Here is a 16,406-nt window from a genome sequence, read left to right as displayed (position 1 = left end):
GAAAAAACAAAAACCTGAAGGAAATGAGTTACATACTTCCCAGTATCATCTTGACATTTACACCAAGATGGAGAGCTCTAGGAATAGTTTCAGCACTGTCATGTCTAGGGGGGTCGAACAGTGACAACAAACCAACAAACTGCCATGGAGCACCAGCGCTTTCTTTTGTTTTCTCAGGAACTTCCTGCAGAAGTAGAGCAGAAAGACCAAGGGAGCTTAGTTAATGGAAATGCAAAGTTTCAAAACACAAACTTCAAACATGAAGATGCTGTAAAAACCTGTCTAGCAACAGCAAGTGAACGAAGCCCTCTCTCTGCAAACTTATCAATAATAGCATGGACCTTCCTCTTTGCATCATCCCTGAGGTTACACAAGGTCATGATCTGTTCACAAAATAAACCACATTAGCATCAAAGGATGAGGCAGAAATCTAAGTTTCTGTACAAACAGAGTCATGAGGTTACCTGCTCGGGAGCACCTTTGCTTGCCCGGTGCCAATTTCCATCAGCATCAATGTAAGTCAAAGCAGTTCTCTTGTCGACAGGATTAAATGGTAAGAAGTGCACCTCTCTTACCCCAGCCCTTGCCTACACAAAGCATAAATCTGTTCAACACAAATAGTCACATCAACATTTTTTAACAATTAACTGAACTATAGAAACTGATGCAATTGAAGACAAGTTAATACCTCTTTTGGATCGGCAAGCATTCCAACAATGGCAGCATCTATTGCATCCTGGTTTTCAGTCCTGGAAGCCCTTGCAGCAAGAAGGATCACATGATCCTTTTCCACACCCTTTGCGAAGACCTCAATCAAATTCTTGTCAACACTCAGCTTGTTAAGTGTGAGTGTACCTGTCTTGTCGCTGCAAAGGACATCCATACCAGCCATTTCTTCAATGGCAGTCATTCTCTTGGTTATAGCACCCTGCTGAGAGAGCCTATGAGAACCAATGGCCATTGTCACAGACAACACAGTGGGCATAGCAATGGGAATTCCTCCAATCAAGAGGACCAAAAGGTTGTCAATTCCATCTCTGTACTTACGGTGCTGAATTGGGTACATGACTATGATCTCAGCCAACATACCAACTGCAATGGAACAAATACAGAAGTTTCCAATTGCTGTAAGCACTTTCTGGAAATGTCCAACTTGGTTGGTACTATCCACCAGGTGAGCTGCTTTGCCGAAAAATGTGTGGACACCAGTTGCAATGACAACAGCTTCAATTTCACCTTGTTTACAAGTTGAGCCAGAGAAAACTTCTTCTCCAGGACCCCTGGTTACAGGAAGTGACTCTCCTGTCAAAGCGGATTGATCAACCTTCAAAGGATCACCCTCAAGAAGACGAGCATCAGCAGGAATGATATCTCCTAGTTTGATGCTTATGATGTCTCCAGGAACTAGAATAGCCGCTTCTTCCTCAGTCCATTTACCATCTCTAAGGACCTGCAATAATGATAATTGAGTCAGTCATTAAAGCATGCTTAAACTTGTTACCCCTAATTGCACAAACAGTTCAAAATAGTATATAACATCACAGTTCATAACCATTTTTAATTTTGTTTTTCAACAAATGTAATGTAAGAACTAAGAACTCTAGTTAAACTTCAATTTATTACCTTTGTCTTGGGAGCAAGACCAGCCATAAGAGCAGCAGCTGCATTACCAGCATTATTTTCTTCAATGAAACTGATGGTGGAGTTGATCACCAACAAGCAAACAATACCCACAAAATCTTGCCAATCTGGGGGCTTCCCATCCCCATTTGCAAGAGCAATTGCCATAACAGCTGCAGCTTCCATGACCCATGACAGAGGATTCCACATGAACCCAAGAAACTTGAGAAATTTACTTTCCTATATCATTAAAATTGTTACCAATCAGCATTTGCGTTTTAATGATTGTATCATAGTCATAGAGATATATTAGCCAATCTTGATAATGGAAGGAAAGGAACCTTTTTCTCCTCTAGCTTGTTTGGCCCAAATATTTGAAGCCGATTGGCTCCTTCGTCCGAGGACAATCCTTCTCTGGTACATTTCAATTGCTGAAACACTTCCTCAATAGGAATGCGTTCCTGTGAATTAACAAATTGATATTAGAAAAATGGATCCGTAGCACATTCCCCACCACAAGAAGTAATCCTGCAAATTGAGTCACTTCTCAAGTACTACCACCATTTAGCAGTTTCTAGTTTTTGCCTTTCAAAGATTTATGAATGCAATTATTTCATCTTATTTTATTCATTAATGTTTTTGACTTTCAAAGAGCTTTTAAGTTCTTTTATTTATGTGCACTTATTGCTACACCCTTGGTACTTGGGTACATTAACGAGATTGAATTGAAAACTTTGAGAATTGAGAGCACTTAGCGTCATAAGATCACGTTTCTTCTTGGGGTTGAGACGTGGAGATGCGTTTCAAACTTCTACTTCTGCTACGCCAAATTACCAAATTATAATAGTAAGACCGGTAGAAAGTGACGGTAAAGCCAAAGACTCAAAAGGTTAGAATGGAGGACTACTTAGGTAATATTTAAAAACTACATTTATTGCTAATGTGAAATCTATTAGACGAACTTCCATAGCAAATTAAGTTAAATTGTTTCCAACAAAAATTATTAACGGGTATCCACTTCCTAAAATTATTTATAGAAACAGAATCAAAAAAATTCATTTTGATTTTTGAGTGTCAAAACAGTAAACAAATTTATTTTTTAATTTCACTAATCTATAGTTGAAGCGGAGAACAGAGAATTAGAAAAATGTGAGCCAAACGGGGCACAACACATTAGTGGCTCACGTTCAACAGAGTCCAGCATCACGAAAGCGTTGACTGACACCACCCAAGAAAGAAAGTGTTTTTTTTTGTGTCATATGGGACAGAACAACTATCCCTCCATGCGTAACGCCTTGCACCGGCCTCCACATTCAATGTTTTTTGTTCACATTTCATCAACAACAACTTGAACAAAACCAAGTTGGTCTATCTACCTAGTAACAATATGGTATTTTAAGGTATTGCAAACAAAAGTCGTAAAAAGATTAACAAAAAGATCTAATAAAATACTAACTATTACTAGTATTAAATAATTCTTACCTTTTCTAAACATTTTTTATTTTTAATTAGAGGTGCAGTACTTGTACAAGAGGACGTATCTTCATTTATATTTACTATATTTTATAATATCGTAGTATTTTATAATTATAATGGTCATGTTAAAAATTGCAAAAGAAGTCGCGGGCAATAAGTGAAAAAGTTGTGGACCCTGAGTCAGGACTAAAAAGCATCTTTAATAATGAGAATTTGTTAATGGAAGGTTCTTAAGTTATTTTTTTATGATTTTTATAGTATTTTTTTAATCTCTATAATATCATGTGATTATAAAAAAAATCATATTTCAATATTAAAAAATTTCAATAAATTCACTTTTATATTTTTTTTATTTTTATTTAATTATAATATTGTTATGTTTTAGATAAATATTATTTTTTATTATTAAGAAATAATTTCTTCCAGTTTCTTGTAAAAGATATCAATTTTATTTTTAAAAAACTCTAATTGTCACATAAATTTATTCTAATTAAAAAATTATAAAAAATAATTTTTTCACTTAACAAATTCTTCAAGAAACTTCAGAAATGCTCAAAGGATCGTTAAAACATAAATGTGAAAGTTACTATCAATAGGGTTAATCAGATGGGGGCAGAATGCACAAGAAATGAAAAATAAGAAAATAAAAAGTACCACGGCAAAGTACTTAAAATTCCCTCCGACCAAACACGGTGCAGAAAGTGACAGATAGGCACAGAAAATAATTATGTACACGCCCTCGACAAATAAGAAAAAATAATAGACTTAAGCAAGTTGAGCAATGGATCTCTTTTGTCTCTAAACACGTTAGATCCACTAAGAACAAAAGAGATGAGCTTTCAAAATATATTTATTTAATTTTTTTATTCTGTTTTAAATAAATTATTATGTTATTTTATATTTTTCAACATTTCAACTATTAAAACATTTATAATTTAATAAAATAATTTTTAACTATTAATTAGCAAGTAACTTTTCAACTCTTACCTAATTTTTTAACTGTTATCTAACTTTGTCGAATATAGCTATAATTATTCGAATACTTAAAATATCACGGTATTCATTCTCTGAAATATTTCTTATTACATTAGCCTCTGAAAATTTCAAATTGTCATTATATCCTTTATACAAAAATGCTAACGCAATCCTTCAAAAAAATTACTGACATAAGATTCAGGGATAAAGTTTTTTCAAAATATTAAAATGATCTTTTGTCGTAAAACATTTTGAAAGACTAACAAAACAAAACTCCAGATATAGCTTTGAAGCAACGTAACGTAATCCTTTGCTGAATAAATTTATCCGTAATTCACGTTTTCGATAAGATTTTTTTAATATATAAAAAAAAAACTATAATTGCGGGTTGCTTTTGGAATCATATCGTGTCCCTTTCGGAGCATGTTGCCTCACCTAAACTCAGAGCCCTCTCTATAAGTTTATTCCTTAAATTCTTTTTCTCCTCAATGAAATAGTCAGGGAGAAAAAAAAAATTATATACGAAAATAATATTTTTTTTCTCTTTTATTCCTCTCATATGTTAGATCAATCTCTCTAAAAAAATTGTCGTGTTAAATTCAACATATTTTGAAAGGAAAAAAACATGGTAAAAGTAAAATGACAAAGCGGAATTCAACCTCATATTCATAAATGTACACTACCTCAGAATGAGAGAATCAGAAAGAAAGAAAGAAAGAAAGAAGACTCAAAAAAAAAGAAACAGAATAGAGCAGAACAATTATTTGAGTGGGGGGGGAGGAGTGTATGCTGAACATTTTGCTAGTATGATTGAGAAATCTCAACTTCTTTCAGTGTGAGAGGTGAAAGGGAAGGGGTAATCAATGAAGCGTAAACAGAAAAATCAAAACTTTATAAGATTTAGCAATAAAAAACTTGAACACAGAGCAGAAACAGAAATTGTTGAGAAAACATACCAGATCAACGGTCTCATTCTTGATTTCCTCGAGGCTGATTGCTGCCTTGTCAGCTGCCATGAGCAGAAGAGGTGAAAGACGGGGGAATTGTGAAGAGAGAAAATGAATCAAAGAAGGGTCATGAATGAATATTAGGTTCTTGCAATGGAGAAGGGTGAGAGCAGAAGAGATACTTTGGTGTGTGTTGGTTTTATAGTACCCGAAACGAAAGAGGGCATCACAATTAAGACTCCGATTTGATTTATGACTTCTCCTTTTCCCACACGATTATGATGTTGACCGCGCTGAGATGCGCCTTGGACTTCAAAACCCCTATACTAATTAATTTCGAGGTTATGCTTTTATTTATGCCTCACGCAAGATTCAAGATTTGGTAAAACTTTGTTACTCTTGTTTTTTAGGGATGTAAATATATTCACTAACCACCCCAAGATCTCAAAATAAATACTATATGAAAAATTATTCCCTAACAGACTCCTTTTTTAAATTAATTATAGCGAGTGTGATTTGGTTGGTTATTTTTTTATATTTTAATTTTTTTCTCGGGATAGATATTATTGGTGCCCCTCAATCCATTGGGAAAAAAACTCAATCTCCCTTGCAATGCATGAAATGAATATAGTCGAATTAAGAGAATAATCTTGCACGTAAAAGAAATGAAATATGGATTTTTTTCACTAAATAGATAATTCATCAACATGTCAATGCAAAAAAAAATCTTACGCCATTATTTCAATCCTATGAATTTTTTCTTTTTTATACTTTTGTAAAATGTAAATGTTTTGTAAAATTTTAATTGATGAGCATTTAATATATTACATGAAATGCTAATGATTTTTAGATAAATACTAATATTCTTTCTATAAAAGATATTCTTCGTGTTGAAAGTATAAAAAATATTTAAGGCTTATTTTTAAAAGTTGATGATTTTTTCTCATTAATAAGATGTTATATGTTGAAAACTCATTCATGGATCCTTTTAAGACATTCATTGCCAAAACCTTAAATATATTGTAACTTTTAGAAGAAGAAAAAAAAATACTTTTTTCATCCCATTATAATTGTTGTATAAGAAAAAAAAATGTCTTAAAATAATTGTTATTTTAGCCTTTTAATATAATATTAATTATATTTTATTAGATAAGTGGTCTCAATAACTTAGGAGGAAAGGTGAATAAAATTTTACCATTTTTTGTAATAATAGCTTATTATATTGCAGGATTAATCTTGAAGTAATCCTTATCTTTTGAAACAACCTTTATAATATTAACGCTAAACAATATAAATAAATTAATGATGATATAAGGTTAATTTTGTAAAATTATTATTTTCTTTCATCTATTTATTAATTTTTTCTTGACCTATGTAAAACAACCTAGGTTGTCAATCATTTTAGGATGGAGGAAGAATTTAAATAAAAGTAATATTTTTATGATGTATTCAAATATATAGGTCTTGTAAAAAAATATAGAGGTATTAAAAATAACAAAAATACCTTTTGAAAATTAACAAAATTTTATATTTGAATTAAAATCAAAGTATATTAACTCATCGGGTCAGCCAAGAAATGAAAATTTTAAGTAAATATTTGAATTGATTTCTTGAAGAAAAAGAAAATATTTGGTTTGGTTGTGAAATCATGGTGAACTATGGTCAATCTAGTTAAACTTAGTTTGACTCAAATTTATAATATTTAGTTATCAAAATAAAAATTACTTTTAATTGGCAAGGCTTTTGAGAAGCTTACTAACTCATTTAACTAGTCTATAAGCTTCCTTTTTTTTTTTATCAAAATTTAAGTTTATTTAGTATGAGCTTATTTTAATAGTTTATTTTTTATAAGCTAGTTCATGTAGTTTATTGTTAGTTTCGGTTTGAGTTTTTTTTTTATAAATATTATATTCACTAATATTTTTTTTATAAATACTTCTTATGTTTGAGTTTTTTTTATCTACAAATGTCAAGACTTGTATGGGGTGATTGTAAGTTTTTTGTTTTTGGTTTTAAAATGTAATTCTCAAAACAAAATGCATTTGACGGAAAGGAAACTAAAATGATTTTTAAATCAGTTTCGAAAACACTTTTATATTCATTTTTAAAATCAAGAAAAAAATGTTTTGTTAATTTGATTTAGTTTTAAAAAAATACACATTTTTTCACATTTGACAATTGCATTTTTTTGTCACCACCATCACCATTATTATCACACCGCTCATAGCACCGTCATTGTCACCACTACAACGACCATTGTCATTGTTGTCGTTGTCACCACTATCACCATTATCGTCACCATCACCATTACTATCACACCGCTCATAACATCGTCATTGTCACCACTACAACGACCATTGTCATTGTTGCTGCCGCCGTCACTATCACCACTATTATTACTAACATTACCACCACCACTATCAACATTAATGTCACAACCATCATTATTGTCACCACCACCATCGCTATGACCACCGACATTACTACTACCATCACCATCCTCCTGTCATTGTCACCATCACCACTGCTACCACCTCTATCACCACCATTGACTGCCGTTGCCGTCGTCACCATTGACATTGTTACCGTTACTTCACTTGTCACTATAGTCACCATTGGTACTTTTATTATTATTGTTGTCGATACTACTACAATCATCATTGTTATCACTTCAAACAAAAACACTCTTAAAATAATTTTAATAAAATATGAAACTTTCAAAATAAATTTATTTTCAAATTTGATTTTAATTTTTTAAAACTAAAACTAAAAGCTGATTATTATTTTTAAATTTTTCTAAACTCAAGCCTAAAATTTACCCCTACTTAATTGTTAATTGTTGTTTTTTTTAACAAAATAATTTAAATTGAATATCTCTTTTTGATTTGTTTTTTTCGAATATCAATTCAACCTTATACTTTTATTAAATTTGAGTTTAATTGTCATCTTACTTAGTTAACACATTTGTCAATAAAAGTTTATCGTATTTTAATTTAAAAGTGAAATTGTATGTTTGACTCATAGAGGTAAAAAAGTACAAAATTTTCAACGCCTGAGAATATTCGCTAATTTTAAACTTTGACAAAAAAAAACCGTTTTCGTTTGAAAAACTAACTACCAAAGTGATAAACAGTTTTATAAATCATAAATATGTATTTTAAATATTCCCCCGAAATTAATAAATATTTTAATGACCAAAATATGACGCAAAAAGTTGTATCTCAACTACTACAAAGATACTCATTTAAAAAAAAACCACTACAAAGATGCTACTAATAAATTCTTATAACTATTTTCAATAAAAAAAAATATTGTTACCATTAATTTGTGATCCGTTTTCTTAAAATAGTTATCAACATGCAAATACAAATAAAAAACTCAACAAGTATAGCTCATTAGTAGCACACTTTAAGTTTATAAATAAATTTAGGTCTAATTTCCGTAAAAAAAAATATTCTTGAGGAAGGATAAATAACTTTAAGTGTACCTAAATTTTGATTTAAAGATTAATCTTATAATTAGCATAACAGATTAAAGTTTATGGTGATATCTAAAGATTCATTCAGGAATCAAAATCCTAATTATAAAAATATATAAATCCTAACCAATATCCCAAGAATATAAATATTTATATTGGGAGACTAAAAATTACATAGTATTATCTTTTTTACATTCTTTTATAATTTATACAATTTATTTTATATAGTTTTTTAACCAACCTTCTAAACTAAAACCATAAAAATAAGGAGAGATGGACTTAAAATAGAGTTGGTGAGCAACTGGAATTCAATGTAGAATAACCTCACAGAGATGTTGATGACGAAGAAAATTAAATTGCAGCATAGTTCCATTTCACACTCGTCACTTAGGTCAACTCAATGCCACCTATACCACGTGACGTGGCAGCAGAAACTATCAACTTGCCATGCCACGTCATAACTATTGGTTCAGAATCAGATGCGCTAAAGCCCATCGTATGTCGCCCCCTTATTGTTATTGGCCATGGCTAACTCACAAAGAGACAGGCCTTGGTTTTTGACTGAATCATTCAAATCAAACTTTCATTTTTACAGAAAAAAAAGTATAGAATTATGTATATATTATATTTTCATAACAGTTTCTATATTTTATTTTTTATTTTCTTAGTTATATTAATTAACTTTATAACATATGAAAAAATAAAAAATAAACTAAAATTATTAATTTTCAAAAGTTAAAATATTAAATATCTTTATTTTAAAATAAAAAGATCAAAATTAAAAAAATAGATAAAATAGAAGGACTAAAGTTATTTTTTCATTAATTGTTAGTTAAATTCTTCCATGTTTACAAACCATGTAAGTAAAAAATTAAACATAAGTCCTCGTGGAAATTAAGAAGAACGCGGCATCCTCATTGCTTTAATTTAAACCTTCAACCCACGTTTGAATTTCTTTTTTACTTTGAAATTTTTTTACTGACCGTTTTCTTTGTTTCTTTTATAGATCACAATATTCTATTTATTATGAATAAAAAAATATTTAAGTTGGATAAAATTATTATAGTTAATATTTTTTTAAAGTTTCAAGTATTTAACGTAATTTTATTCTTAAAATTTTAATTCAAAATTATTCATTAAACTAAAATAGCTTTGCACCAATTAATTCATGCACCCGATGCTACTTGCCGTTTACTTTCATTGTTTATCTTTCTGCAATTTTGAGTCCGGGTTGGTAGATTAGAAGTAAAAGCATTATTTCCAACTTCACCTTTGCACGTTGGCATTAAAAATAGTCAATAGTAGGCAAATGCACATTGTCAACTAGGAGACAATATTTTATTTGAATATATTAAATAATTATTATTTTTATCCCATAAAAAAGTATTGTCTTCATAAAATAATTTATATATATAAAATAATGTAAAGATAATTAATAAATAAATAAATGAGTACTAATTTATTAAAGAGATAAATGATAGTATATTAAGAAGTTATTTAATATTTTTTTTATAAAATTTAATAAATTAATTATATTTTTTATTATCTATCGCAAAATTTTAAACGGTCAGAAAATGATAAAGTTAATAGTATGACGCTTAAAATTTTGAATATGTATGACCTTTTTGTATTTTATTAAGCAATGAGTTTCACAATGTTGAATTGGATATATATATTTTTTAACATGTTTACTTATTTAATTTAGTACGTTAGGAATAGAAAATAATTATGTATAAGGTATTGCATCGCGTCTGTTGTTATGAATCTAACTTAAGACCTCGTTGACTATATTGTCCAAGAGTATAATTTATGTGAGAAATGAGTACGTAATTAGTTGTACCTTTTATACTTCTAAATCACACATCTAATATTTGGAATCAGCAGATCAGAACATATCTCTACTTACCCATAACGATTTTCTCCTTCATCTTCCTCTTTCTTTAATTAAATATCAACGTGAAATCTTTAATTAATTCCATGAAAGGTAGTTTATGTATGAAATTAATTTCTTTTCTGTCCTTTTCTCAGCTGTTCATGTATTATTGTATTATTGACGTAATTGTGTTAATATTTAATTTTATAATTTAATTTTAAAATCGTATAATTTTTGAAGGACAACACAGATACAACAGAGAAACCAGATCCTCTACGCATGGAACAATAAAAAAAATATCACTAAATTCCACTTTTTGAACAAGGAAGAAAGGGAGTTCACGCATAGAACAATAGAGAAGTAGTTGTAAACCTCCATTTCTGGAACAAGAAAGAAATGGAAAAAACTCCTCCCTATTAACTTGAAAATATGCGGGTCTTACAATTTTGTTTTTTGTCTTTCTCTCATCAACCGAAAAATTCTAGTGACAACTAATAGTTCATATATATTAAAGAAATACGGGATAAACGCGGCAGCTATTAATTCATATATATTATAGAAATTGTTTAGTAATTTTATCATGTGAACAATGTAAGAAAATACCATATTGCTGACAGTTATCCATTGACAGCCACAATATTGACAATATATAAACGGTGAACCGTGAAATTACCAATGGAAAAATTACCCTAATGGACACCATTGAATAATAATTAGTTTTAATTTATTTTTAATACACGGCATTATTTTTCAAAAGAGTGGGATTTAAAACTTGTAGGACTGACAGTCTGACACATCATTATTAAAAAAAATTATATTAAACATTTCTATTTAAACTTCTAAAAATCTCAATTTCTGGCTAATAAATTAGACATGACACAAATCAGGGGTGCATTTAGATAAACAATTTAATTGAATGTTTATTGAATCAGTACTTGTTTTTAGAGTTATCGAATCAGTACTTGTATCATATACACTAATATATAAATTATTCTTTAATTATAATTAAAGAAGAACTATAAGCATATTATTTCATACAAAATGTAAGTTATTTTCATATATTGTCATTGAAAGCTTATTGAAATATGATAAAAATAAATTCAAATAAAATATAAAAAAATCTTCAAATTAAATATACAGTGATGTTCGTAATATACATAAATATTTCTGACAAGGAGACAATGTTAGGCACCAAAAAGACGATGCTGCCACAACTCCTAAATCTATAACTAAAAGAAATAAACATAAAATTAATGTTCTTCATCGACCAATTCATTACATAGCACATACCCTATGTAAAAAGGAATTTAGAAAAAATATCAACCATACAAATGACATAATTGAGTAATTTTTTAAAAATAAAATAAAACTAAATAATATAAAATGATAATATCTAAATCTTCTAGTAGCAGAATGTTATGTTATCTGACAAACATTTATGAGATTTGTATATTACGAAAGAGGGTACTCGCCAATTAGTGGCGACTGGCTAGGATCACCAGGCCCACTTTTATATTCCATATCAAGCAATTGAAAATTTTCCCCTTCTTAATGTGTGTGTGGTTCTTAACTTATCAATCACACGACGAATAGTTATCTCTTTTAACCTGTAGGAGGAATTTTCACAACGAAAGTCTCACGCAGGCATTTACAAATATAGCTGCAATTTCTGCATAAGATATATAACGTTTTTTATTTGTGGAGTTCAGTTAGTGTCAAATTCCAAGCTTCTATTTTATTCAGTTTTTTTTTTCTTGTTGGCTTTCTTACGGTCAATGTGCTGTGCTGAAATGCCCACATTTTTTCAAAAAATATATATTATGTATCCATTCCTATACAACTTTATCTTAGCCAGTTACCTCATTTTATTTATTATATATTTTTTTTGTCTTTAAGGCTTACTAGTCAAAAAGAAAACTCAACCCAATTGCGGTCCTAACAAAAAAAGAAGGTTTTCAATGAGGCGTATAAAACTAATATACGTTAGAAGATAAGATGTTCCCTTCGTCAATTTTTTTAGGTTTGGTGAAAATGTCTAAATATGTTTTATGAATATCTTTATCCTGACTGAATTTCTACGATTGGGTTTAAAAATTAAATAAATGCGTGCTCAATTGACTCAAATATACATACCATCAAAGTATTAATATAAAACAAAAATGAAGATAATTCAATTCATTTGCACACACCTAGACCAATAATAGCACCCTCCCCCTCTTCGTTGCTGATCAATGATTAGTTCCAAGTTCCAACATGACAAATTACAGCTAGCGAAATGACCATAAAAAATGTAATCATAGAGGTTCATGTACATATGTATACATATAATTTGCTAATAATTCTGTCAAACTCAAGCTTACTTGTTTTGGTAGGCTATGTATGTATTTTTTCAAATAGCTATTGAGGTAAGCCATTGAAGTGAGTGCTTACACAAGGTCATTCTTGAACCTCATGAGTTAACGCATATCATGTTGGAAAAATAAAACTTCCACTAGTAGTAGCAATTAGCAAAGAGAATTTTTTAGTACGTTCGTGAGAGACAAATTGACTCTTGCTAAATCTCCGAGACTTGCGCATGAAATAATGATCCAATTTTAGTGCAAACAGATAAATATGTTAGCTGGATTTCTCCACACACTAACATGTTAGCATGTGCCGAGACATGCCATTGAGAACGCCTACATTTATCTCACAAAGAATTTCATTATGAGTAATGTTATATTTTTTATATAATTTATGGTATAAACTTTTCTAATACTTTAAAAAAAGTATTAAATGAAAAAGTAAAAATATTTAATATATTAGAAACATAAAAAATTATATATTTAACAAGTAGAAAAATTAATGATATTATAAAAAAAATAGAATTACCCATTCATTATTTGTTAAGGTAGTATTTGATGGCTGAGTATCATTTAAATAGTAGCATGCTTTTTATTGGTAGAGAACACAGTATCATCCACTATATTATGCTATATATCTTTTTTACTCTATCTTAGTAACCACTTAAAGAATTCAACTAATTCTCAAAATACAAACTGATGTACCGTGTACGGAGTATAAGAAGGTGCCCTTATTGCAGTCTATTTATTTATTGAAAAAAGAACTCACTTCTTTTAGTAAATCCTTTTTCTAAAAATAATTAACTATATTTTGCTAATAATATAACTAACATAGATTGCCACTCTCAAAAAAATATTAGCTAAAAAGTAGTCTTAAGTTCCTTTGAAGTCCGTACGACTTTGAGGGATTTATTCTTTTTCGTGGTAATTCTTGTAGGTTTTATATGAACTTTGTTTTTCCTTTTTCTGGTGAGCAAAAAGCATGATTTTCTTGGTCCAAGTCCATGTTAATGAGCATTTACCACCAAAAGTTGATTATCCTTTGAGTCTCCCTTAATCCCATTTTATTTTTCATTCACCTACTCAAATTACGGGCTGCCCCTCTTGTGGAAAACAATAGCAAATGGGTTGCATATATGTATCCACAACATAAGTATGCATGCTCTTAACTCTTAGTTATGATGCACTTGGTGGATTCATCCGTGTCAATGTACTTTTGTACCTTTGTTGGACCTAATTAGTTGTCTCGGGCATCGCAAACCTAACTTAGGAAGCTATACTCCCATTAAAAAATAAAAGCATTAAAGAGAAAGCAAAGCCAAAGAGGGTGTTATTGCTGCTTAAAAGCAAAGCACGTCCAATAGGAGTTTCTAGTGATTATTGTGTACGCACTCATTTGTATCTGCCTATGCTCTTTTGTAGTCATTTCATTACCCACTTTTCATTTTGGAAGATTCCACATTCGGATATGGAACTATACATTATATCGATATAGTTTAGAATATTGGAAAATAATTTGAGGATAAAAACAGAAAAGGAAATGAATTTATTGAAGATCTAGATCATTGATTTTCTATTACTAGATACGACTTTGTAAATTTGGGGGAAAGTGAGATGAACATAGCATACACTTTTCCAAGTGGCCTATTTTCTTTCTTGTTCTCTAACGCCATATAGATATTCCACTACCCTAGCATCCACCTTGTTCATTTGCAACAGGGCCTCTCAACCATCAGTGGGAATGCAAAAACATTGTTACATAATTCATATGATCAATCCATTGAAGCACAGTTAGGTATAAATATTATTATAGATATTTGGGTCCACAAGATTTTCAAGCCTGGGAATTATTGTGGTAATGCAGCAAATGGTATACGATTAAACTCAATCTACTAGCAAGTTACAATGACATAATAGGTTGGCTTTTTTCGTTCCATTACAGGAGAAGGAAAGGAAATAAAGAATGCCCACTGGACATGCCATAAGCTAAGGCAAAGATACGTTTGATTGATTGTTGCCAACAAATAAAATAAAAAGTCAATGATATTTTTAGTTTTATAATATGCTTTTCCATGAACTCTTCATGTAAAAAGTATGTTTAACAAGATAAATAATAAGTTATTTTTAAAATTATTTGACTAACTTAAAAATGTATTTAATAAACTAAGATAGAAGTAAAAACTTAATTTACTACTTTGCAGTACTTTTCGATAAGATACTTTACAGTAGTGTATGTGTTTATAAGTTTTTAGGGTTATTTTTTTTTTTCATTTATATCATCACCATCTTATTAACATCTCTCCTATATCATTTTATTTGTATTTAAAAAGCTCTTTACACTCTCTCGCTCTCATAAAATATAATTTTTATAATATAAAATTATCAAAATTAAAATTATTCATATTATCTCATTTCATTTAATAAAAGTACTAATAAATGAAAAATAAACTTAAAAAATTATTATTGTAATTTTTAAGATGATAGATAATTTAAAATAGATTAAAATATCAAAATTAATTATTTTATATATAAATATAATTGTGAAATTTCAAGTTGTTATGATTAAGTAATTAAATATATATTTTTATATTATTTTGTATTTGTCAACTAGTCTAACACTTAATTTTATTAAATATTTTTATTCCTTTAACTACATTATTAACTTTTAGTTTCCAATTTGTTGATAGCATTCCACTGACTTTGTCAAACACTGAACACATCCAAAATGAACTTGGCTAATTAAATCAATTTTTAACTCCTTGTCCCTAATGAGTCATGACAATCATGTGGAGGCTCCTAAGTCAGTCGTGAATTGTTCGAATCAAATTACCACACGGCTACACCAACCTCACCAGTTAAATTTTAAAAAAAATGATAAATATGAGACAATGATGACTAATTACCATTTTGTTATTACAATAAATTAAAGTATTAATATCAAAATTTTCGTTACACGTAATTTTTGTTACTAATACTTATGTTATTAAAATTTTATTGACTATTTCTTAAAAATTATATGTAAATTATTTTGTCACTCATATTTGCCTTTGTAGGACCCCAATTGAAGACCTTTCTCCATCCCCATTATGAAGTTATGCATCATGCTGATTTGGTGACATATCACATTGCTTGAACTTTTATTTTATGTCTATACAGAGCACCTTTACCAAACAAAAGGACTGCACTAAAACATATGTGTCCGATTGAACCCAATGATGCTGTCCATAATCTGGGCTAGAGTTAGGCTCAAATGGCCTTTAGTGTTTGTGCAAAGCCCACATTGGCTTATATAAGAAAAATTTGCCTGTAACGGATTATAATTTCAAATCACTTTTTTTTTGGTGAATATTTCAAATCACTCTAGAAACTATTTTACCCAACTAACTAACCCTCTAGATTCAAGGATTGGACTCCCATGTATACTTGTTAAAATATCCAATCAAATATCTAACAAAAAATAAGAATTAAAATGTTTGATAACATAACAATTTCATTTGTTTACAAACTATTTACCGGTGCAATATCCACTACGAGTTAAATATAAATCTAAGTTCTCACTCTTAAATGAGAAGCTTTTATGAATTATTATTTTTCTCATTGAACCATTCGAGTTTTGTTAAATGATCTCATTTCTTTATTTCTTTCAAAAACTATTACTATAAATTTAATTAATCTTAATTTAAATGTAAATTAAA

The 16,406-nt window shown here is 29.5% G+C and overlaps 1 protein-coding gene and 1 pseudogene across 2 annotated transcripts in view; both read right to left on the bottom strand.

Moving 5' to 3' along the window:
- LOC100794841 (plasma membrane ATPase 4-like) overlaps positions 1-5,324 on the bottom strand; it is an 8,904-nt pseudogene extending 3,580 nt beyond the window's left edge. The window contains exons 1-7 of the transcript XR_137192.5: positions 5,028-5,324; positions 1,962-2,081; positions 1,624-1,860; positions 689-1,450; positions 465-587; positions 279-383; positions 15-184 (exon numbers count right to left, since the gene is read on the bottom strand). The product of XR_137192.5 is annotated as a plasma membrane ATPase 4-like (transcript). The remainder of the gene's footprint in view (positions 1-14; positions 185-278; positions 384-464; positions 588-688; positions 1,451-1,623; positions 1,861-1,961; positions 2,082-5,027) is intronic.
- A 1,915-nt stretch (positions 5,325-7,239) lies between these two features.
- Positions 7,240-7,634, bottom strand: LOC106795630 (trihydrophobin-like). The gene is made up of 2 exons (XM_014766237.1): positions 7,605-7,634; positions 7,240-7,521 (listed from the first exon to the last, which is right to left on the bottom strand). The coding sequence occupies exons 1-2, from the start codon at positions 7,632-7,634 to the stop codon at positions 7,240-7,242; spliced, it is 312 nt and encodes a 103-aa protein (XP_014621723.1).
- Between the last annotated feature and the right edge of the window lie 8,772 nt (positions 7,635-16,406).

Source organism: Glycine max, chromosome 13, assembly GCF_000004515.6.
Source record: "Glycine max cultivar Williams 82 chromosome 13, Glycine_max_v4.0, whole genome shotgun sequence".
Lineage (NCBI taxonomy): Eukaryota > Viridiplantae > Streptophyta > Magnoliopsida > Fabales > Fabaceae > Glycine > Glycine max.
The sequence above is the reverse complement of the archived record's forward strand: the minus strand, read 5'-3'. Positions and strand labels throughout refer to the sequence as shown.

Excerpts from the sequence above, each read along its gene's own strand:
- LOC106795630 (XM_014766237.1), bottom strand. The coding sequence starts at position 7,634 with ATGGTGACTATAGTGACAAGTGAAGTAACG. Across the intron at positions 7,522-7,604 it reads TAGTGACAAGTGAAGTAACG|GAGGATGGTGATGGTAGTAG; the intron begins GTAACAATGTCA and ends TGACAATGACAG.